The 22,381-nt window shown below is 48.8% G+C and overlaps 1 protein-coding gene across 21 annotated transcripts in view; it reads right to left on the reverse strand.

Annotated features, from left to right (window-relative positions):
- The window catches only part of Wnk (Wnk kinase), a 138,266-nt gene that overhangs the window by 115,466 nt on the left and 419 nt on the right, over positions 1-22,381 (reverse strand). For 6 of the 21 annotated variants that reach the window (XM_077638992.1, XM_077638993.1, XM_077638981.1 and 3 more), the window contains exons 1-2: positions 20,800-20,870; positions 2,937-3,852 (exon numbers count right to left, since the gene is read on the reverse strand). In XM_077638992.1, the coding sequence (XP_077495118.1) occupies positions 2,937-3,852; positions 20,800-20,819 (936 nt within the window). In that variant the 5' untranslated portion in view covers positions 20,820-20,870. Of the gene's footprint in view, positions 1-2,936; positions 3,853-20,799; positions 20,873-22,381 lie in introns of those variants that run through there. The other 15 variants (XM_077638995.1, XM_077638990.1, XM_077638988.1 and 12 more) reach the window with 6 other exon arrangements.

Here is a 22,381-nt window from a genome sequence, read left to right on the forward strand (position 1 = left end):
ACAGAGGTCCAAGGCAAAAAAAAAAAAAGGCACCACGGTGATTATTGAGGCCACATGACGATGCCAAACAGTGACACAGTGCTGGTGCGTTATCATAGCCGCTCTGCTGTGTATTACCGCAGCTGTGTTTGACCAAAGCTGCACCACAGCTGTCATTGCATCCCTCCTTTCCATCAAATTCTCAAAGAGAAGCCATATAAATTTCCAGAGTACGCAAAACAAAGCCACATAAAAGTAAGTGCAGTAAGACCCACTGACAACATTCCATTCCTTTTACTCCCATTCTTTTACGAAGCAAATACTTTCAGGCGACACGTTACCCTCAATGTCCATGCCAAGCTGCAGAAAATAAGAGCGCAGAGCTGCAGAAACTTGTTTTACAAGCGTTGTTCACTTGTTTTAGTTACCGGTAAGACGAATTCAGTAGAAGTTACCGAGACTATTACTTCGGAAAGTACCAACGTGTTTGCATTTATGAAACTGTCTGCAAGAATCATTGCGCTGCTAACATACTGGACCCTTCTTTGCAATGCTGCTCAACCTCTGCAACATGGTACCACCATATAGCCCCCACCTGTGAATTGTTCTTTGGCCTCTCGAGTCTCTCTTGTCTTTGCAAGCCTCTCCTGCATTTGCAACCTTTAAAAATGCTTTCCCCAGATAGTATAAGCATGGCTATAAGTACTGCAGTGCTCTTGCTGCCAGCTTTTGATTGGAGGTTGACGCAGAGGTGCTACTTGGATCACCCCTGATTACCAATGAATCTGAGCGTAGCTGCTTCAGAAGTAGCTCTCGCAACTCTCCATTCAATCTGACACTGTAATTGCACATCACACTCCAGCTGCACATTGAAAACTATTGCATACATTTTATTTTACGCTATGGCTACAGCCAGTGATAGGGCACTCTGCAAGTGAGTACCAGAACACAGTTTGCATTCCATGCAAATGTAATGCACCCCGTTCAATCTCAACTCAAGAACACCACGCCATCCTGCACTTGCCAAACTTGCACCCTCCATTCGGCAGTCTCCCACGCCAACTACACCACTGCCATCCCGTGTTTTCCCTTCACAGTAACCTGACTCAGACGATTTTGAAAATAACAACAGAATCGATAAAAATATTGTACACAGCTATAGATTGGAACAAAAAGCTATAAAATCCTTAGAAAGCCATGCGAACATTCTTTCAGAGCTGCTGGCAGCAAGTGGCAATGCCTGCGTGACGTGTTACATGCTCGACTGCATGCTGTGCTGTTTAATTATACCTTCCGCTAAGGTCAATAGGAGTCTTTTAATGCACGCATGTTCTCCTTAGGTGTTGCTTAAATGATAGCCCACAAGTACCATAAGGAACACAAGGAGGAAAATTTAGTATGCAATTTTAGCTATGCAGTAAAGCATTTTTGATACTGTTGTACCTAGAAGAGAGTTTGATGGAACACTGCCTGGTGAGGTCATTCCTTCTCTTCTTTCTCATTAAACAAGCATGAGTTTTTCATTGCTGTTATACCTCTCATACTGCATCAGAAATTTGGACTAACATGTTGCATCATAATAAAAAGTACTTCCTTTTTCTTAAAAGTATTTCCATAGTTTACCACTATTAGCAACACAAATACAGCTGTCAAGCTTATCCAGTTAGGCACATAGGAAATGTGCTACGACTTCCCCGCTCATTACATATGAAGGCACAGAGATCGGACCGCCTAGTGAATTAGCGTTACCCAAAGAACCATGAGGTTCTTTTCTTTGAAAGTTCCTTCTGAAACTGTGTATTCTCCCACTGCACCTCTAGCATTGTTGCCTAGCATCTGAAGGACTGCAAAGTTTAAGCTTACAACTACAAGCGGTTTGCTTCTCATTCCGCTTCTCGCTTAGCTTCACAAGACCTCCAGCTAACACCTAAGCCCATTGTAGGTGAGCATTGCAGTCAAAGAGATGAGACTACCCTGGCTGCTCATTCTGTGCCAAGTCAATCTGTTGCAAAGAGGTGTTTCAAAGGCTTGAGCACTAGCAGCTGATGGTGCTATGAGAGAAATTTAGTGTAGCGCGATCCATGGTCGCTGCCACGATCTACTTTCATGCACCGGCAGTCGCAGAATGTATTTACTGCTCTCGATGCAGCTGGCCAGCGCCTGCCACCATCTGGCACCCTTAGGATGACCAGCACATGCGCAGCAGTTCCCCATGGTAACTGATAGCGCTATGCTAAATCTCTCCATTGATTGACAACGGCGCATGGCCTGCGGCAATGTTCATCAGGGACAAATAGACAAGGCATCAAAATTCCACATTCAGGCAATTTGACGCCAGCCATTCCTGGTCTCACTGCGGCGAAGCGTCGTTGTGTGATCCTGCCTGCTACGTCAAGTTGACAATAGCCCCAGACACTCCAGAGGCACCCAATGGTGCCTGGACCAAGGGGACGAGGCTGTGTTCAGACAGCTGCTGCAGAAGGCATGTCAGCCGATAACAAAAAGTTAAAAAGCCCATGCTGGAGAACATGATTGTGACTGTGTTCATTGGCACATAAGCGACTAAGACTATCATGCACCAAAAGCAGAGTTAGGTGCATTCATTTTACCAAAGAGAAGGAAGCAGTTTTTTTAATTGTCATAACTTTTTAGGAGCATTAATTCTTTCAGGACTGCAAACACAGAGGAGGCATCAACAACAGCATTCTTGTTGACATCATTACTATAGTATTATTATTGTTGTATTTTAGTTGGCATGAATAAAGGTGTTATCACGTATGAGCAAAATGTCAAAAACTGGACCTACAATAAATGTAGCCTCACATCTTAGGTGGCCATGAAAATATGCACTACCTGGAAAGGAGTGCCTACCCCTCTCATGACGAGAACATTCTCAGCCAAAGTGCACGGCCAGTTTTTATGACTAGCAAGCATGCATTTCAAAGGAGAACACTGACCTGGAGCTCACACCAGGCGACGGCGACTCCCGTGGCAGTGTCCAGGCCCTTGTACACAGTCTTGAAAGAGCCCCGGCCGATCTCCTCCTCGAACTTGAGGAACCGGCCGTCCGGCGACGTGTCCCTGGCCTGAACGTCCTCCTCCGCGGTGATTGAGGTGGCCGACGCGGCCTTCTCTGCAGCCGCGGCCGCCGCCGCCGCTGCTGCCGCCGCACCGTCTTCGGACTTGGTGTCCAACGCCTGCGCGTGATCACCATCGCGCACCATCACCAGCACGGGCGGTGAAGGATCGGCGGCGGCGGCGGCCGGCGGCACGCCGCCGCCGTCGCGCCCTTCTGTCCGTTCGTCCTCGCGGTGTTCGTCGGCTGCCGCTGCCGTCGGCGCCGGGGCCGCGGTCGGCGCGTACGGCTGGAAGGCGCCGTTCTCCAGCTCAGCTGCTCGCTGGGGCGCCGTGGTCTTGTGGTGGTGGCGGTGGTGCACCGTCAGCGGCACGTAGCGGAACGGCCGGGGCTCGGGTCGTGGCCGGGGGACGACCCCGGCAGCTGGCCGCCGGCCGGCGCCGCTGGCCGGGGTGCCATCGGGCGGCGTGCGCCGTCGCGGCGGCTGCTGCGCGGCAGAGGCGCCGCTGCTCGGCTGCTGGTGGCGCCCGGCGGCCGACGGGGACGCGGGCTCGCGCCGGCCGTGGCACTGCTGCTGCTGCTGCCTCGCGGCGGACGGCTTGGACGGCGGGCGCCTCGGCGGCCCGGGCTCGCCGGACTCGGAGGCGTCGGAGGGCTGCTGATGGGCAGGCTGCGCGCTGCTGCTGCTGCTGGCGTCCTTGAGCTTGGCCGAGCCCCTCAGCATGTCCGGCGGCCGCAGGGACACACGGGCGCCCCGGGCATGGGACGGCTTCACCGCGGCCGGTCGACAGGCCCCACTGCGAGGACCAGGAACCGCGCGGTCAGCAATGCGCCCTTGCTCTAGGCTGCGCGAACACGCTGACTGTGCAGGCTAAAGACGCGTTCCCGAAATAGGCCACAAAAGCGAGGTGCGCCCAAATTTTACGGCAGTTCCACGGCAGCCCGTAACTACGACGGAAGTCTGGCGGAAATCGGTGCGTTTGGGACAAAACAGCATCGATGGCGAGGCACACTAGCACTTATGGCGGACCATCGACGGGGTTAGCGGACGTAGCGATGGAAAAACGAGCAGATAAGCTGAAGAAAGCAGCCCGGGATTAACGAAACCTAACGGAACCAAGGTATTTCTCACAATCAAGGCGAAAAACGAAGACCTAGTTCCCAGGAAAAAAAAAAATTTCGGCTGGCGCCGCCCAAAATATCAGTGCCTTAGGAAGTGAAAACATACAAGGCGATGCAGCCGAATATGGCGATAACTGGATGCAAATTCCATGGCACCTCGGAGACTACTTGTATCATCCGAAATTTGTACGATCCAAAACACAAAAAGCTCGGACGGAGGGAATAAAAAAAAAACGCATTTCCGTCTCTTCACTACACGTTCAGGTACAAACCTCATTCGCGAGCATGCACAAGCACCCGCACAGGACGAAAGCTCGTATGTCCTGCCACATGGTGAAGCCCCCAACATAGTTCACGCACGCAAAAGGTTCTCCCCCTCTTTGCGCTCAGCAAGAGAACGCCTCAGGATTAGGCTATGGTTAGGCGGCACCAGGACAGAAGCCCGCCTCCTTCCCTTTCCTGCCTCACCAGATTATGCTCCATTTTGCCACGGCCGAGAGGGGGGTTTGACGGGGAAGCGGGGAGTGGCCGGTGGATATGCGTGGAATGCCTGTACAATCACCGCTGTCAGCTCGCAGAAAGACGCGGAAACAACAGTCAGCGCTGGTAAAGTGAACAAGAATATTTATCTCTAGTGCTGACGTGTACTTGTACAAGCCAAGGCGGGGGGACCGACAGGACTGGACGGGAGACGTCTGTCACGCAATCATAACTGGTTCTCAGGAAAGACAAGAAATAAAGGAGGGGAGGGTGAAGGAGATGCTCTGATCAATTGCGGCGAGTCAACACCCGCTCTGATGGTCGCTAGTGGCAACGAACAGCCATGATTTGCGGAATGTACTTAAATGTAATCACCTGTGGTAACTGGACCTTTAGAACAGGGGCACCTTATCGATTCGCGAGCACCTTTGGCAGTGTCAGCATGTCTGGGAAGTCGCTGCTTATCCCACGATGAGCAAGTTCGCGCTTTATAAGCAGTAAGGCAACAAGTTAGGCAAGTTGATAAATGCTCATGACTAAAAAACGTTACTGCATTACCTCAAAACTTAACGGTAGTACCGCGATAACCAATTTCGTTTTTTTTTTCCCAGCTCGATCTGTGCTAACAACCAGTGCTACTCGGAAGACAGACTGCTTATCAGGAAATAAAAGGCGCAGTAACTGTCTCGCATCTTAGTGGACACCTCAACCGCGCCGTTAAGGTTTAGTTTGGTTTATGGGGAGTTTAACGTCCCAAAGCGACTCATGCTATGAGGGATGCCGTAGTTAAGGGCTCCGGAATAATTTCGACCACCTGGGGTTCTTTAACGTGCACTGACATCGCACAGTACACGGGCCTCTAGAGTTTCGCCATAATAGAAATTCTGCCACCGCGGCCGGGATCGAACCCGCGTCTTTCGGGTCAGCAGCCGAGCGCCGTAACTACTGAGCCACCGCAAAGGATTTGTTCACATTTTAATAAAAACCACTTACTACTGCTTCTCTCACCCCCACCTTCCTCCCTTCCCTCTCGGCGCGGTTGAGGTGTCCACCAAGAAAGAGGAAAAAGAGGTGCTGTAGCGGAGGGCTCCGAAGTAATTTCGATCACATGGGGACCTTTCCCGTGCACTGGCATCGCACACCGCACGGGCGCCTTTTGTGTTTCGCCTCCACCGAAACGTGGGCGCCGCAGTCCGGTTCGAACCTAGTGGATCAGTAGCCGAGCGCCCTAACCGCTCGCTAAGCCACCGCGGCGGGTGTGTTCGAAAACCACACTAGGTACTGCTTCGTTCTGTGGACCAACGCATTTTCAGTTAGCTTGATTTAATCGTATCCCAAAACGTCGTCTGACGTTTACAGATTTTATTCACAAAAACATTCGATACATTTGTATCAGGGAGTTAGACACCATTGAATAATTTAACCCTCTAAGCCCGTGACGTCATCTCTGATGGATGAGCGTCTATTGCTTATCAATGGTGCCTCACAATGTGGTTATTGCGCTGCAAGGAAACTGAAATCCCGTCTCCACATTATGACTCACCCCTATTCCTATAACTTGCTATGGTACAGTTAGCGCGTGTGACGAGTTAACTACGCGATCGCGCATCCAGCATTTATGAGCGAAGAGCAGTTGCAGAGAACATGTATTAGGCAAGGAGACAAAGCAAAAAATGTGTTTTGTATAGCCGAATACAACTTGAGTCCACAGTTAAGCTCCGCCCACATTCAGGATCGCCACACAGAATTCATCCCCGACAAAAAAGTAGTACCCGCCGCGGTGGCTCAGTGGTTAGGGCGCTCGACTACTGATCCGGAGTTCCCGGGTTCGAACCCGACCGCGGCGGCTGCGTTTTTATGGAGGAAAAACGCTAAGGCGCCCGTGTGCTGTGCGATGTCAGTGCACGTTAAAGATCCCCAGGTGGTCGAAATTATTCCGGAGCCCTCCACTACGGCACCTATTCTTCCTTGCTTCTTTCACTCCCTCCTATATCCCTTCCCCTACGGCGCGGTTCAGGTGTCCAACGATATATGAGACAGATACTGCGCCATTTCCTCTCCCCGAAAACCAATTATTATTAAAAAAGTAGTCGGTTGTTAAATCTTTTCTTGTCACCAAAAGAATAAATTAATCGCAAGTAAAATGTTATAAGCTCTAGAAAGAAGGGAGCAAAAGAAGAAAGGATGAAAGAGGCCGTAGTGGAGGGCTCCTGGGGATCTTTAACGTGCACTGACATCGCACAGCACACGGGCGCCTCTGCGTTTTGCCTCCATAAAAACTCTAAGGCGCCCATGTGCTGTGCTATGTCAGTGCACGTTAAAAGAACCGAAAACTGAGCGAGTTGGTGCGTATTGAAGGACAGCGCTTGTCCTTCTTCGTTCTTATCCGTCGTCGCTGCGCTGTTTTTTACTTCTTAAAAGGCCCTTCCGTGCATTACACATCTAGGTCAGAGGGTTTCAGCGCACTGTCTACCGCACTGGACGAAACCTGTGGCACGTTCAACTAACCGGGCCGGTGGACAGAATCCCGCTGGTAAAAGGCGCGCCAAGGCAGTCATTAAAGGCCCAAGGAGGACACATTGAAGGTGGCCTGCATTCCTTCCTCCATGGTGGCCTGTATCGATCGACTACGGCATTCTACCGACAAAAAGACTACTCTCGCCAAAAACGGAGCTTTTATCAGCTAGAAAAGACAAAGAAAAAACCACGTTCGGCTTCAAAAAAAAAATTGGAGGACGCTTAAGCTTCGTCTTTAAGAGCGGGACGCGACAGCTTGTTGCAGCTTTGACAAGGAGTCCACAGAACGCCATCGCCTGTTCGCCGCGACGCCTTGCACGTTGGACATTTAAGGACAAACGCCTGTCATATCTCGGTGGACACCCGAACCGCGCCGTAAGGAAATGAAATGGTTCTTCGGGGAAAGGAAATGGCGCAGTATCTGTCTCGCCTCTCGGGCGACACCTCAACCACGCCTTCAAGGAAGGGCTAAAGGAGGGAGTAAAAGAAGAAAGGATGAAAGAGGTGCCGTAGTGGAGGTCTCCGAAATTGCGAGGAGGAGGAGACGGAAGAATGCGAGGAGGAGGATTTTTCGCGGACGGCCAACGCCGCCGACGCCGATGCCGGCTTTTCTGCGACACAAGCTCCTTAACGCTGTCGCGTTAAAAATGCGACTTTCCTCAATTTTTTTTTCTTCCTCCAAAGTTGACAGCGAATACTGGGAGCAGATCCCAGAGGCTCTATACTACAACGGCCGCCGCGGTGGCTGAGTGGTTATGGCGCTCGGCTGCTGGCCCGAAAGACGCGGGTTCGATCCCGGCCGCGGCGGTCGAATTTCGATGGAGGCGAAATTCTAGAGGCCCGTGTACTGTGCGATGTCAGTGCACGGTAAAGAACCCCAGGTGGTCGAAATTTCCGGAGCCCTTCACTACGGCGTCTCTCATAGCCTGAGTCGCTTTGGGACGTTAAACCCATATAAACCAATCTATACTACAACGCCATTCACTTCAAGCAACCAGTCCTCGGCGTAGATGTCACGAGTTCGAATCCAGCGGTGAAGATTTTCTAACTCGATTTTCCGCGCAAGGAGGGTGGGGGGTAGCATAGCTGCGTCAAGCCCGGTCCTTAATACGGACAGCAATCACTGCTAACGAAAGCGCCCCGCGAATAGATGCGGGGTGCGCTGTGCGCTGTGTGTGACAGCCGCTTCGTTCATTTCGAAGTCTCCTTATCTAAAAAGCGAGTGGAACCTGCGAGTTGGCAACTATGCACTAATCCTCAAGACGAGGACTGGCACCCACGTGCATATCGCATTTCGCGCTTGCGTTTTCACACGTTTGTCACAGCGGTTATCAGCGCACGCTCTGCCGTTAGTTCCGGAACGTGGGAGCGAAGCATTTCTGCCTCCGTACACACACACACACGCACGCAGCAGCCGCGCAGTGCGCTGCTTTGGGAACCGATGCCGGAGGTTGTCGGAGAGCGATAGAGATACCGGAAAAACCCACACGCACTTTGGTCACAAACAATCTCCCTTCGCGGCTGCTGTTTACTTGGCCGAACTACTGACAACGGTAAGCAGTGCACGCGACCGAGCACTTGGGCTCAGGGGATTGCGAGCCGAAATCGAAACCAGATATATAGCGTATGTGAAGTGCGTTGTCTCGAGTGCGAAAATACGCCAAGATGGCTCTGGACGGGCGAACGCTACGAGCGCCGCAGCAGAAAAAAAAAACGCCCAGAATTACCGCCCTCATCGTTGCGGACAAGGTGGCGAACCTCGATTACGCGACCAGCGAACGGAATTTTCATTAACCGGCCGCTAAACGCAGCAACACACAGTCCTCATTGGTCAAAAGTCAATCATATGATCCAGGTGCGGTGACGTCACAGAGTTCTAATACTGCGGATATAACACGCACACACGCACGTACGCACACGCACGCACACACAAAAACATCCACACTCCCTCACGGGCGCCTCTGCGTTTCGTCTCCATCGAAACGCTACCGCCGCGGTCGGGTTCGAACCCGGGTACTCCTCCGGATCAGTATAGTTGACTAACAGGTGTATGCAGCCCCTTCCTACATCCAAGGGCACCACCCTTGTTTCACGTGAACCAAGCCTACGTGGAGCACGCGACCACTGTATGTTCTCGCCCGACAATCTCGCTGTACAGGACTACAGAGCTGGTTGACATTCACTGCTCACGGGTAACTTCGCGGTGTCCAGCAGTTGGTGAAGACATACTACTAATTCTGTTGCCACTGATAATACTAAAAAATGAATGTGGGTTAACTTAGCTAACCGAGGATATACAAAGCGAAAGCAGCCGGCGTTCATTGTGCTCATTGGCGTTGGCAACGTTCTTGACTCCGATGATTTTGAGGAAACGAAGAGCGCATAACTGGCTCCCTGGGTCAGCGGACGCCTCAACCGCGCTACGAGGTACGTGGCGGTGGTGAGAGAGATGTGAGCTGCATGCATTAGCGCTGACAACGTACGTTGTGGCAGACACGCGGCACTGCAGCAACAGGCCGCGGCGTTCATTTGGTGACCAACATTTAGCGATCAACCATTAACTGCCACCTACCAGGGTGGCAGGGTAGGCGCGCTGCCTATTCAGTGCACGGAACGCACTCAACGTTACAGACAGATGCCCAGCCGCGTCTGCTCGGCTAGATGACGTGGTCAGGAAGCAGGCGCAGCGATGGCGAAGACCCCGCAGCGTTTCGATGGGGGCGAAACGCTAAGGCGTCCGCGTGCTGTGCGATGTCAGTGCACGTTAAAGATCTCCAGGTGGTCGAAATTATTCCGGAGCCCTCCACTACGGCCACCACTTTCTTCCTTTCTTCTTTCAATCCTTCCTTTATCCCTTCGCTTACGGCGCGGTCCAGGCGTCCGCCGAGGTGCGAGGAAGCTACTGCGCCATTTCGTTTAATGATAATAATTGGTTTTTAGGGAAAGGAAATGGCGCAGTATCTGTCTCATATATCGTCGGGCACCTGAACCGCGCCGTAAAGGGATAAAGGCGGGAGTGAAAAAAGAAAGGAGGAAAGAGGTGCCGTAGTGGAGGGCTCCGGAATAATTTCAACCCCCTGGGGACCTTTAACGTGCACTGACATCGCACATCGCACGGGCGCCTTAGCGTTTTTCCTGCATAAAAACGCAGCCGCTGCGGCCGGGTTTCGAACCCGAGAACTTTCCTTTCCCCAAAATCCCATTTCCTTTCTCCAAAAACCCATTTTCATTTTTACCCGGCGCGGCCAAGTAACGTGATGCGTTGCTATCGCACCGCCGCAGCGAGGACGTTCAAGGTCAAACTGCAGCCCACGCCGAAATCGGCGCCGCTAGGCCAGTAAAGCTTTCGCTTTAAAACCTGGCATGCAAGTTACTGTTGTAAAGATTTTCAAAAACTGCCCTACCACCTTAACATATCGCCGCCAGCGTCACTCAGCAGCTTCACCAGATTTGTCACGGTGCTGGTGACAATATAAAGTAATGATTTGTATCAGTTGCCGAATGCAATGACACAGCATGAAAAGGCCTTCATCAACCAAAATACTGGTGATCTTGCATGTACCATTCTAATTTCATCAGCTAACAACAGTACAGTGAAGAAATTCAGTAGGCTTAAAAACTGCTACAGAAGCAGGATGCCTAAAGCAGGAACCTGCACAGCCAGACTAGCATCAAAATAAGAGCATGTATGACATCAGTCTGTCAGCTGCATTAAGAAAAATAGTGATCAATTGTGAACTTTTCATGCCTGAACAGCTCTCAGCACATGAAAAAAGAACTAAGAGGAAGGATCAGAAAACCAGCTTTGCATATGTCAACCAGTGTTCACTTTTAATGTTTTTATGCAGTGCATATCTATTTTATGTAGTGTACTATTTACCTCCCCCCATGTCTTTCTTCTGTCCCCTCACCTCTTTTATTTCATTTCTCCCACCTGCCTGCTATCCTTCTTTCCGCTGCCCCAGCTCAGGTGCCGCCGCACGTGATGGCAGATGCCGGGGCTAGCAAAATCTTTTACCTTCCTTTTATGGTATTTAAATAAACCACTACCACCACCATATGTCAACTTGCTTTCTGAAGAGCTGCCCACTCCTACCTATACTGAGCGCCGATCAAGACACACAAAAAGTAAATAAACCCAAACAAGCCATGCATCCAAGCCCAAAACAGTGCGGTACATCGAAAAGTTTTGTAGACACAAAGATAGAAGAAGTTAATGTCAACTCAGACAAGCACCACAACGTGTGAAGCATGTCAAAAAATAAAAGTAGCATACCAGCAAAACAGCCGCTCATCCAACTAATTCCACACAACAAACCACAAATGGTATGGCGGCTGTTTTGACAGGCTATACTCCAGCCCAGTATCGACTCCACAAGATCAGACCTGATCACAACCGCCCATTCCCAATAACTGGTGCTGCTTTCCTTTTAACATTTTATTTCAGGAATATTCAACTGGAGTTTCAAAAGCCAAAAGATTCCCTGGCCTGCTTAAGAGAGAAAGTTTTCCATATCCAATGGGCCGTTCTGTTTCATGACATCACTACCCTATGCCCTGCCTACTCGCCCCTTGGACAGCTCAAAACCATAGATGTGCACTCACAGACAGTGGCCAAGTGCAGACATTCGCACTCCCTGTCGTCGTGCTGGCGGCAGCTGCAAGCTCCTAGGCCTTGGCACTGAACAGAACCGTGCGCACGCATCTCCCAACAATGACTGACTGCGTCCCCAGCTACTTTAGTAAACACGCCTCACAAAGGCAGCCTGTCACCGGCCATTAACAAGAACAATGGTGGCAGCGGAAGCACGCAGAATGTTGGCCTCTTTCTAGCCAGAGAAGAAAAGACCTGCGTCACGCCGCGCACCACAACCCCAAAAGAAAACACGGCTGAAGCTGCAGTCTCGTACCCTTGACATTCCGGCTGTCGGTCAGCCATCCCGTGGAAGCCGGTTTCAATGAATTAACGTCACCGGCCCTTGAGCAGCTACAAAGTGTGTCGACATTGAGGTACGCATTCCAGCGACAGGGGGAGCCACAAACTTTGCTGAAGTACCTTTGCAAAGAATTTTACTCATTAGTGCTGAAGACACAGAACAAGAAAGGCCTGCTGCTCAGTGGATTACTAACTCGGAGCCTGAAAAATTCCCTTCAGGTGACATAATGAGAAAAAATTTTTCTGAAAGCAGAAGCGTGGTAACAGACATTTCCGGTGGGCCCGACAACAAAGTGGGCCATGCATAAACCAAAAAACTGACAGGCAATTACGAGAGTACGTAATGCGAAGTTTAGCGCAGCTCTTCACACGCCGCCTGCCACTGCTGGTAAGTGACGTGTTACGCACCTAGCCGTCTCATGTCTTCCCGCGGCAGCCATCAACCAGGTGACTTTCATTCTCAACCGGTTATGCTGACAATGCAAACGCTGCTGCCACAGCATGCAGGAACAGGTGCCTAAGTCCCAGACCAACGGCTGGATTGCCATAAACTTCTGTGACTGTGCCAAGTGTGATCATGTGGTTTAGGTGGAGACTGCAGTGAGCGATTAATGGGATTAGGGGAATTAGGTACAGACTTTGCAGTCAAGTGTGAGCATGGACAAACCCACAACTACTAACAAAGAGTGTTGATTGCTTGCACCAACTAGAGTTAGCACATGTGTGTGCCTTCAATGAGATACAAAGGTTCACATTCTTTCCCACGTGCTGCTCATGCCACTATTCGCAATATGCAATCACATGGATTCAAAGTGTCTCTACACAATAGAGATGATATCTCAGCAAAGCTTTGCACACTGAACTGCTACCGTAAGCCTCATGTGGTCTTGTGTTTTTTTTTACGCTAAGTTCCAGTGATAACTTTTTTATTGCCAAGACAGTTCAAGCAAGCAACTGCATCTCCAGTAGGTGCCTACACTACAGTCACATGGCAAGCATCCTGTTGGGATAGGCCATACTGTCAATGCAGCTCCAATGCAAAAGGTGCTCATCACATCAGTGAAATAGTGTAGTTTTCAAAACCGTTGAAAAAACACCCACTGCAAATGCTGCGCCAAGCAACAGCAGCTTTCCCTCACAATTTGGAGGCTTTGAGGAACAAGATGGTGGACATCTGTAGAACTTTTCAGTTGTTTCAGAGACTGTGGTGGTGCGGGATCTTTCTGAAGCAGTGAGCTAGTGATCGCTCTTTGCGACGTGGACGACTGTAATGGTTTGGAGCACGAGGGTATGCATCAAAAATGAGAATATTTTGAGATTTCGTGATGTGCGAATCAATGAACTTTTGAAAATGCAAGAATGTTGTTCTTGCCAGCAAGTCAAAAAGTGGTTTGTAAACACCCCAACACTGCGTCGTGAGTGCATTCCTATTTGGAGTTTTGTATATCTGACCATCATTTCAAATTGCAGCTGCACAAAAGCAGTGCAGTGCTTCAACACTGAGCTGATGTGAAGCATACTGGTGACATTTTGTGGCAGATGTCTGTAGCAAAGGGAGATTTTTTTTCTTTCATTTCCATGTGCATTTCACTGAACTGCAGCTGTGCATTACTGCTGTCATCCAGCTTCAGTCGATTCAGCTCTAGATTAAACACAGCTTTCTGGCCATACTGTGATAGAGAAATGGCGATATGATTAACATGAATTTCAGTTGTATCTTAGTTTGATGTAATGCGCAAAACGGCTGAATAACTGCAAATATGTCTTGACAACTGTCTTGTGCTCACTCAATCACGGCACTTCTTCGCTAGTCGAAAACATATTTAGAGTCGAGCACTAATTTCTGCTCTTCCTTTAAGCCTGAATGACCCTCTGGCTGCCGCTTCAAACAACGGTATGGGTTGCCTCTTCTATTACCGTATATGTGAACAATGTACAATGCTAACAAACTTGCAGAGATGCTTAGGATAAGATCAGTGCGCAATAATTACACATAGCAAATACAGCCAAATACAGTGTTGCACTGTATTGGTCAATAAAGTAAGCTCTTCTGACTACAACTTCTAACTGAACTGTAGAATTCCGCTCTCAGGTAAGGGCTGAAAATTGCCAAAATTGAGAAAAAAAAGTGCGGTCTTTGCCCACATATACAGTAATCGGCCCACAGAAACATGCCTAGAGAAAAAGTAAAGGCTCTGAAAAACTACAGTCTAAAGTGTTTGTCACAACTTTAGCGTGCCGAGTTTGGTGCCTGTGTTAATGCCGATTGAGTTTCTGCGGCACGTGAAAACTAGCAGTAAGATACTAACATAAATGAACATTTATTTTGAGCCTGAAATAAAGCCAAACTCAAGCATAAGCTCTTACTAATACCTGAAAATATTTACTGCTGTATATATATATATATATATATATATATATATGCTAAATCTCAGATGGAGGATGCTACAAAGTCAAGAAGCCACATTGCTTCTAGAGATGCATGCTATATCAATGCCACCGTCACCACCACCTCCGCCATGTCACACCGTCTCTATGCCACCTTATAGGACCTGGGATGACCGAATGCTCCTTGGGGAAGTGTGTACACTAACACTAGTGCTAGCAGCAACAGCCAGCTGAACAATGCATGAAATTAACTTGTTTCAGGATACTGCTATCCTGTCCGTAAAGGGAAAGGGAAGGGGAGACGAGATTCAGGCACTGAACTAACTGAAGGTTTATTATTTGTTCCGACACCTTGGTAAATATACTGAAAGCATCAAAACAACAAGGACAAGACATGATTGATAAAAAACCAAAGAGGGAAATGGCAGGAAATCATGGTCACTGAGCTGTCGAAAGGAAACGATATTCCTTATCCGGAAGGGCTGTAGACCGAGTACTGACACAACAGTCTTTAAGGCGTGCGATGTTTTTGGCCTCAATAATTTCTTGCGTGATTTGGTCTTCGCATCTGCTCAGCACACTCGAATCACTCAACAGAGGTGTGCATTTATAATGGCCACAATAGACGCCAAGGTGGCCTGAAATCCGCATAGTCACATTTAGTTATGTTCTAATGGTCTTTTGTAAAGGCATCTACTGGTTTGGCCTATTTCAGCATGGCCATAAGACTAGGGAATGGAATAAACTACGCCTTGAGCACAGGAAACAAATCGACTGTGATGATTTGTGGTGCAACCAACATATCTGTGACCCATCTGGTTTATGCACTTGCACAGGCTAGACAAGCAATCCGGAGCTGAAAAAACAATCTATTCCTACTCTTTTTCCTATTTCTTCATGGGGTGACAAATCCCGTGTGAGTAAGGAATCACAGCAATCTTCTTATCCGTGTCCCTTTGGCGTGCTTCTTTCTTAGTTAACATGGCCTCGGCCACTGAGGATAAAAGCGTGAGCGGGTAACCAGCCTGCACAAGTCAGCGCGTCTGGTAAATAAAGCATCTTCATGCTTATGACTGCATAATTTTTTAACTGCACTGCATTAAAGAAGCAAAAGTTAACAATACTGCGCTTAACTAACTTCGAGTGAGCTGAGTCAAGGTGCAGAAGGGGTTTGTTGGCTCGAGGCTCAAAGGCACAACATACATGACTGCTAAAATATATTCCAAATTCTAGAAACCATACGAAACCATTAGATGGCAGTTAGTGGGTAACAACCAAAGGGCTCAGGATGCTGGACAAATTAAAGAACTCTCGAGGCTTCGGGAGGAAGGGCCTTATGTTCGCATTACAGGATGACAAGATAATCGTCATTTTCATTAAGATGAACAACCAACCAGCTCATGACGTGTTCTTCAATACGATTCTGCCACAAATTCCAATGTGACATACAACAGTGAAATGTGACGGCCTTTCAATAGTTAACAGATTAGGGAGCAAATAATTCAGACTTTAAGATGTCATGTTCAGAAAACAACATGCAGGCAGGACATAAGAAGCTGGCACAGCATGAACGCTGTCTCCTGTCGCTTTTCCTTGGTTTTCTCTCAATGTGGTCTAGTATAAACTAGCCACAGTCCAAACTGCTGCAAAATATGTGATTGCTGAAATGTTGACTGTGTACAAACACAGTGTTGAGTTCATAGAATAAGACATCCAAGCAAGCAGAAAAACGCACCCTCAGCTTGCATACTTGTTTCCTTTGTACACTTACCTATTCCCTTTACATTAGCGCTATTGTGTTCACATTCTCACCCCTAATGCTTTAAACAAAATAACCTTCTGAAAGATCCAATTGTCACGACTTTGAAAGTACCCTACAATTTGCGAAAAACAGACGCTGGCCACAGCACATGTGTTAACACAAACCTGGGAGATAAAAGTGTAAAGTTTCCCTTTGTTTTTGAAATAAATCCATTCTACAATGCATTCAAAGGTATTCATACTACCACAATTTTTGCCTGTCATATATAAGCATGTATGGAATAAAGCATGCACCGATAACTACCTGACAGGATTTGATGCAATATTTATGCAATGCCTGCCAAAGCACAGCTTGTCTTAATGATCTTAACATATAATGAAATGCAAAAAAAATAAATGGTTTAACAGAACTACATTTCACATACCTCTGGCTGATAACTTCTTTTAACCCTAGTACAGATGATGCTTAACTTTACTTTTACTCTGTTTCATACATAGCAGTCAACGCTGCCAAAGCTAGCACGCCTGTTTGTACAGGCTGTCTGCACACCAGAAAAGTTCGCCGAACAACCAAAGTGAACATAGGCATATTTTGTTGCGACAAATCTTCAGTGCCATGACTGGTAACCTCCTGAACTTCGTTGCCCCATTTTCGTACTGCGACTCGAGACATTGAGCAGTAAGAATGACATGTGGCGGTACGACATGCAACTGGTAGGGCGAAATGCTCAAACTCCATCCATGCCTAAGAACAAGTCCACTCTTAGTGAAAATTACAGCCAGGGGGCCTGAACACTGAGCGCCTCACAGTTTTGATGAAGATTTTCAGCGACCGCACCTTGTTTTAAACCGCTCTTAGCTTTAATCCAAACACTCATTGAGGCTTCGAGAAGAATGAATGATGGTTGGTAGAGTAATATGAATTTGCAGACACACTAGTTCCATAGCCTCCACAGCTTTACCTGCTATGTATGAAATGGAGTATAATCTGTGGCTACCCAAATGAACCAGTTAAGACAGACAATGGTGTCTCAAAGGGGCTTGAGTGAAGACTTCCGTTTTGACAGCCCATATAAGCACCACTACTTATCTTACGAGTGACCAAAAAGGAGTAGCACAATGCAGAGACAACCTATGCTTGTGCAGAGGTGTTGAGAAAGCTGTCCCTCCTGTAATGTGCTCAAAACTGTGGCATTAATTCTTTGAAAAGCGTGAGACCTATCAAAATCCACTGAAGTAAAAAAGATCCATATAGTGACAAGACTGCAAGCCACCAAGTGTACGCATGTGCTATAAAGTTCTAATATTGTGATAGTTCAAAACAAAGCTGCCATAATGAGGTAATGGACACAATTAGAGACAACAGGCTACATTTCAGTTGTTGAAGGCATCATAACAGAAACTGGACAAAAAAATTACAAGTTTGGAATGAGTCCTTTATCAGCACACGATATCAGTGATGTTCTGGAGTTCCACAAAGCATCTGCATAGTGGGTGTGAAACCACGTGGCTGCTGAATTTGAAGAATGAAGAGTTGACACCTGATAGGAGTGCCTACTAGAAGAGTTACTCCTGCCCTCTCTCTTGAGAAAATAAAGCATTAGTTTTGGAGCAACACACTACCAGGATGAGCATAGTCATGGTTGTGACCGAAGTAGCAATTTCCAAAATCACCTGCCTCTGGAAGCAAACTGCAACTACGCTGACCCAGCTGGTAAAAGGGTTCTCTTGCGATACGACAGTATGTCGCATTACAACCTGCTTGTTGCTACAACCCACTCTCTGTTTATCAAATGCCTTCCTCGCTTGCCATTTTTGGCAGCCCACTGTGACTGTCAAATACCTCGACAACAAAAAGGCACATTGGCATTAATTAGATTAAGCCTTCAATCAGGTTGAAGCAGTTCACATCCTACATCAAGAATCTGAACACTGAACAAAATGCACAAGATTTTTCTTAAAGGGGCACTGAGGATATTTAGCGATAAATTTGCATGAAGGGGGCCGCAGCCTCATCAGGTGTTTCTATGAATTTAGTTTTGGCCCCCCAATTAGACCTGTTTCAAGAAATAATAAAAACAAAAAACTGGCCCGTACTGAGAGGGTACTGCATTCTAATCACAAGGAAACCACTCTCACTGAAAATGGAGCTTTTACAAGCTAGAAAAGACCAAAAAAAAATTCAGGGGAGCACTTAAGTCACCTCACACTTCTGGAATTTCGGTTTCAAGTTACAACATACTATACCTTCGTTATATCTGGTATTTTCGTTATATCCGGTTTCAAGTTACGGAATACTACACCTTTATTATATGCAATGTATTCGCTATATCCGGTTTCAAGTTATGACATACGCCTTCAAACAAAAACACCCTCTTCCCCTCGGACTAGGTGGCCAAGTGGTTAAAGCGATGGACTGCTAATCCACTGCACTCTGCCCGCGTGGGTTCAAATCAAATCCTCGTCGAAATCTTTTTCTTTCATTTTATTTCACTGAAAAGTGGAGCGGACACTTTCTGAGGGCACACAAATCCTGTCCACAATGACGAGCCTATAAAGGCTTTCACCTTATGATGAAATATAGGTGTCGCCATTACCCGCCCCATATCACCAAGTGAAATCCATGCACTAAAGCAGATTTCTGGGTGCCGACTCCAAAGGCTATGCTACAGCACCATTGACTTCGAAACGGTGGCCACCCATCCTGTGGGGAAAAATTTGAAATCCAATTTTCTCAGCGATAAATGCGTCTTTTGCTGCTGGCCAAATGTCAAGATACCCAGAATCAATCAATCAATCAATCAATCCTCGGTGCCCCTTTAAGTTCTGATGATCTCGAGACAATGTCTTTCCACAACACTGTCATGGCAGGTAAAAAAAATGCAGGCCACTGGCTTAGATCTCACATCCCTTCTTGTTTCACGGTCAATAAAATACTGTGGCCATGGTACTACGGTTAGCACGCAAGATTAGGCGGTGTTATTTGTGAAAAATTTTCTTCAGGACCACTAGGGCTGTTAACACACACCACACACTGAGCATAAATTCTCTTCCTTAAGCCACGATTCCTTTCCTGATGTTACTGCCTGTCAATGATGCGATTTAAGCTAATGTCCGCGCATGACTAAGGAAACAAAACTGTTACAAGCAGCAGTTCCTAGCCTTACTTCAAGAGCTCTACGAAGCATACGCACAAATTAACAGAACATTGCCAACCGTGCAACATGCATGCTTAACAGCAAAAACAAGGGTTCCAGGAATTACAGGAATTCTGCGCATGCACTTCAAACGGTGTTTCAAGCATGTTAACGACTCTTTCTTCACCACGTCTTGCGTTTCGAGCAAGAACGACGGTTAGAGCGAATGGAAAAAAAAAAATAGACGCGAGCGCCGTAGTACCGCTTCAGCGCAGCCGGCGGCGTGGCCCAAAACCGCAGTGACTCACTAGACGTCGGCGGCGCGACGTCCCCTCGACGATCGCCCATCGAGGCACGCTGGGACCATTTGACGGCGTGCGGCCAGCTCGCAGACGGCGATTCGAGGCCGCGCCGTCGGGCGCGCAGACGCGCGGAACGCGTCACGCCGTTCAAAAAACAACACGCGCGCGCGCGAGCACCAAATGCACGCACGCAGGAACACGCACATACACAAGAGGGGGGCCCCCGTCTGCTGCTCTCCAGGGCGGCCACAACTAGCGGGCGCCGGCGAATCAGGTCATTGTCAAGAACGGTGCTCGGGCCAGTCTCCTCCCCGGCCCGGGAAAGCGCTTTTCACCGTCTAGACTGGACTTCCCGTTACTTTTGCTTGTGGTGTTTGGGTACCCTAGCGGCGCTTATTACGCCGTCGCCGCTGCGGCACACCCCCCCCCCCCCCCCCCCCCCCCCCCCTCCCAAAGCGGGTCAACAGACAGCGCGCATACCGACGCCTGCGTAGCAAACGTGACGCGGCCTTGCCAGCCAGCGCAGACGACGAGGCTCGGGCTACTTCCAGGCTACATCCCGTCCCTTCCAGCCGCCTCATCACGATCATGGCCCGCCGCTAACGGTTCAAAAGGCACGCGAGGCACCAAACCTCATATCACCATGCATATGCTACATACTTAGGTGAGGGCCACATAGAAGAGGGGCCACATAGCAGAGGCGCCACACAGCGAATAAACTGGTGCCTCAATTTGGTCTTTTATAAATGTAGGCCAAGAAAAAAAAAATCAAACGTCCCGCGAATCTGGGCCTGAAAATGGCGCTCTGGCTGTTTACACGGGTATGCCGCTATCGGTCAGTCAGGTGTTTTCCAGTTAATTAGCGCGCCTCAAAAAAATTGCTAACGTGGATTAGCGAGACGCCGCGACTACAACGGTGCCTGTCGGCGGCCCCAGCAGGCTGTGCGAAAGACGCCAGTGTGACGGGAGTAGTGATGAAAAGCAGTCATGGGAAAAGCTACTTTCTTGTTGTTTGAGCGCATGCCTACACGCACAAAATCCCGACAGGCGCAGCCGGCTCAGCAGCTTTTTCGTTGCTTGTTTTCTCTCTCTCTCTCTCACCTGACAGCGCGCGTACCCATGCGCGTTGTAAGTCAGCAGGTCAGACTGCTCGAAGATAACACCCACAGAAACGGTCAACCGGAAACTCGATTCCTGAAAAGCAGATTTCAAGAATTTGCACCCCCTCCCTTCCCGATGTGTGTGTTTTTCAAGGCGGCAACACTCCGAATAATACTTCGGAAATCTCAAGAACTTGGTCGTACGTCAAAAGCCCGTTGAAATGACCTCTAAAAAAGTTTTAAAATACATTCTCTAAATTCGTTCCTAATCTTGCAGAATGTTAAGCATTTCAAACAGTGCTTTCTAAGTGTAAGTGGCAGAACAGAATGCTTAACACGCACAAACAAAAAGAAACGAAACGTTGACAAACAGCGGGCGCAAGCAATGAACTTTTTCGACCGTTTATCCGCAGGCTCACTGCGATTACCTTGGTAATATCTCTTTAGGCAGGGCACAATAAAAACAAGGTTTCGAATATTTCAGTGAAATAAGAGCCTTTGAGCAATGCACCATACGGAACGGGAAAAGCGGGGGCGTACGAGAGACCAGACGAAAATCTAAGCCTTACCAATAACTCCAGCCTGACAGCTTGCAGCTACGCACTAACTACCCTCGCCGTGGAATCGCTTTTTTAAAGCCCTGCGTGTTTCCTTCTCTGTCTAGTCGCAAAATTTCTCGCGTAAAAACTCGCCGCGCTGACGCCGCTTTCAGGGCGCGAGATAGGACATGTTACGCCGCCTGGGGGCGCCGATGAGTCACTCGCAAAATCGGGGTGAAAGGCCGACAAACTTCCGAACGAGCGCGACATCACTAATCATCCAGAGCCGAGAGAGGGTTTCCTTCCTCCGCGAATGGGGCGGGTTGCGGAATACCACTACGCACCAACTCTCCCGTCCAGGAGGAATGAAAAACAAAAGAAAAAAAAGACTACGCGACGTTGCGGACAAGTCACGCGGTCGCCGCACGTACGCCAAGGAATTCTCGAAGTCTTCTTGCACAAGGACGGGCGGTCTGTCGCGAAGAACAGTTCGCAGGCGCGACGTCTTCTATGCTAATCTCCCCTCGACGCGCAGGCGATACTGTTGTTGCCCTCCCTTCTGGGTAGTCGGGGTGGTGTTGTTTGTCCAGCTAGTCCCGGGAGGGTTCGCCCGAACGACACTCGCGCGGCGCCTCGGTCTAACGCGAAACACGTAAGCCGACCGGCCTGCCAGCCCCAACGCACGACTCCGCGTCGTCGCAGCACGGAACGGGCCAACACGACACCATCAAGCGAACAGAAGCGGGTGTTGCACTGCTCAGCGAAAGGGACGGAGTCGAGCCTCCACCCACACAGACGAACTGTCCTTCCAGCAATGAGCACCAGCGCAGAGGAGAGTGACAAGGGCGCGAAGATATGGATATTAGCAACGAGAGAATAAGGGCGAGCCGGAAAGACGTCGTCGCTGTGACACCGACAACCGCACTCGTTTCAAACTTTAAACAAGGGCTAGTGGCATTCAGGCGTAAGAAAAGCGCTTGCCTTGGGTGCTGCCGAAGGGAGAGTGCGGCGTTGTCAGTTTCAACCGACCGACAACAGAGCAGA

Source organism: Amblyomma americanum, chromosome 10 (genome assembly GCF_052857255.1).
Source record: "Amblyomma americanum isolate KBUSLIRL-KWMA chromosome 10, ASM5285725v1, whole genome shotgun sequence".
NCBI lineage: Eukaryota > Metazoa > Arthropoda > Arachnida > Ixodida > Ixodidae > Amblyomma > Amblyomma americanum.